This window comes from Hirsutella rhossiliensis (genome assembly GCF_020360975.1).
Source record: "Hirsutella rhossiliensis strain HR02 chromosome Unknown scaffold00016, whole genome shotgun sequence".
Classification (NCBI taxonomy): Eukaryota; Fungi; Ascomycota; class Sordariomycetes; order Hypocreales; family Ophiocordycipitaceae; genus Hirsutella; species Hirsutella rhossiliensis.
Genome location: NW_025408682.1, coordinates 1323648 through 1325515, shown reverse-complemented (window position 1 = coordinate 1325515; position 1868 = coordinate 1323648). Strand labels below are relative to the sequence as shown.

At 58.0% G+C, this 1868-nt stretch overlaps 1 protein-coding gene across 1 annotated transcript; it reads left to right on the top strand.

The window, feature by feature from the left end:
- Window positions 1-647: 647 nt before the first annotated feature.
- On the top strand, window positions 648-1512 carry HRG_10686 (C2H2 type zinc finger containing protein; the record flags this gene model as incomplete). The annotated part of the gene is made up of 3 exons (XM_044869156.1): window positions 648-717; window positions 776-1098; window positions 1174-1512. The coding sequence occupies 3 exons, from the start codon at window positions 648-650 to the stop codon at window positions 1510-1512; spliced, it is 732 nt and encodes a 243-aa protein (XP_044715898.1).
- Window positions 1513-1868: the final 356 nt, after the last annotated feature.

The following is a 1868-nucleotide window of genomic DNA, read 5'->3' as shown; positions in this document are numbered from 1 at the left end:
GCCTCGCTGGCTGTTTCCAGCTGCCGGTGACAAGCCCGTATACCCCCCCCCACACCCTTCTCCCTTCTCCTCTCCTTCTCACACACTCCCCCTGCGCCGTTTCTTTCTTCGTCCCAGGTTTCCCGTACACACCCCCGATGGACAAAGTCTTGTCAGGGCCCACTGCCGACTTTTGTGACAAGACGTGGACCAGCTATGGATCACCGCGTACTTCAGATCTGATTTCTGTCTCCGCTCTCCCTCTAGCCTACTTTATTACTGCGGAATGACTCTCGGGCATACTTATACGTCGTTGACCCCCGTCCATCCCAAGCCCTCGGATCTCCGTCTCTATTCAAATTAATTACATACGCCATCCATCTCCATCCTCCCAAACCAAGTCCGGTGCTCTATTCTGTCCTTTCTACAACAACTTCTACTACTATTACTACTACTGCTCAGCAAATACACACTTAGGCCTCTATAATCATCCTCAGACCCTGACGTCTTGAGGCTCAGCAACCATGGCCGCATCATTAATGTCAACTACGCAGTTCATGTCGCCTCACAGCGACTACTTCCGTCACACTCAGCTGCCACAACCGCCTCCTTCACCTCCGATGGAAGACTCGAGGTGCTCTCTTCCCTCCATCTCAAAGCTTCTGGGCATGGTCGACGCTGGATCGCCGACAAACGAGCCTTCTCTCGCCTCTCAGACCGGGTCCCCTCGTGCCGAAGGTATGCATGCGCCCATTTCCCTTGATGAAAAGGACAAAGCACTAACCGGGCCTCCCAGTTGCTGGCTCAACCTCGTACCACACCCGCCAGGAGACGCCTTATGCCGATAGTCGTCCGGCCTCGAGCTACACGAAATCCTGGCAGCAGCGGGGCATGCCCCCGACACCGCCCATGGGAGCCGACGCCGCATTCGACAGTTACAGTTCGCCACTGAGCAAGCCCGTAAACTTGCTCTCGGGCGTCTCGGCTGGTGCGTCCGGCCGCTTCTACGAGACGACTCCTCCCCTCGAGACCGACTTCCACCGACACTCGATTGGAGGGGGCCGGCCTCCTGTCCGCCACCAGTCCTTTTCCCCGAGCCCCTTTTCGACCCAGCCTCCGGTAGGCAACTACTATCAGTCGCCCTTGCAAACCACGGCATCTCCGCACCCGCAAATCTCCAACCTGTATTACCAGCAGCCGCTCCCTCAAAGCTTCCCGCCGCTGTCCATCCCCGTCGTGGTGGCCCCGTCGTCCGGGGCCAACCCGTGGCAGCACCACCACTACCTCAGCCCGTCGCACGGGGCTGGCTACGCGCAGAACCAGGACCGGTACATCTGCCAGACGTGCAACAAAGCCTTTAGCCGACCGAGCAGCCTGCGGATCCATAGCCACTCGCACACCGGGGAGAAGCCGTTCAAGTGCCCGCACGCCGGCTGCGGCAAGGCCTTCAGCGTACGCAGCAATATGAAGCGTCACGAGCGGGGTTGCCACAGCTTTGACGCCGGCAGCGCGAGGACATCACATGTCTCTTGATGACCTTGGGTATGAAGGGAAAGGAGCCATCTGGGGCGGTGGCTGGGGTCGGCAGTGATGACGCGACTGCTGCGCCAAAAGCCACATTTATAATTCACGGCGTTGCGTTGAGGAAATCAAGGGCAGAGCAAGCGATGGTCTGGACTTTAGCATTTGCGTGGCGTTGAACGGGACTGGGAATGGACGGAGTACAGGGAGCAAAATACCAACAGTCGCTATGTACCAGACTCGACGCAGGCTTGGGCCCTCGTTTTTCAAAATACCACTACGATCGCTATCCTGCTTAAGATGCTCCAGTCTGTCTTGTGACGTGCTTACTGCGTGGAAAGGCGTGAGGAACCAGTCAGGACACCCCC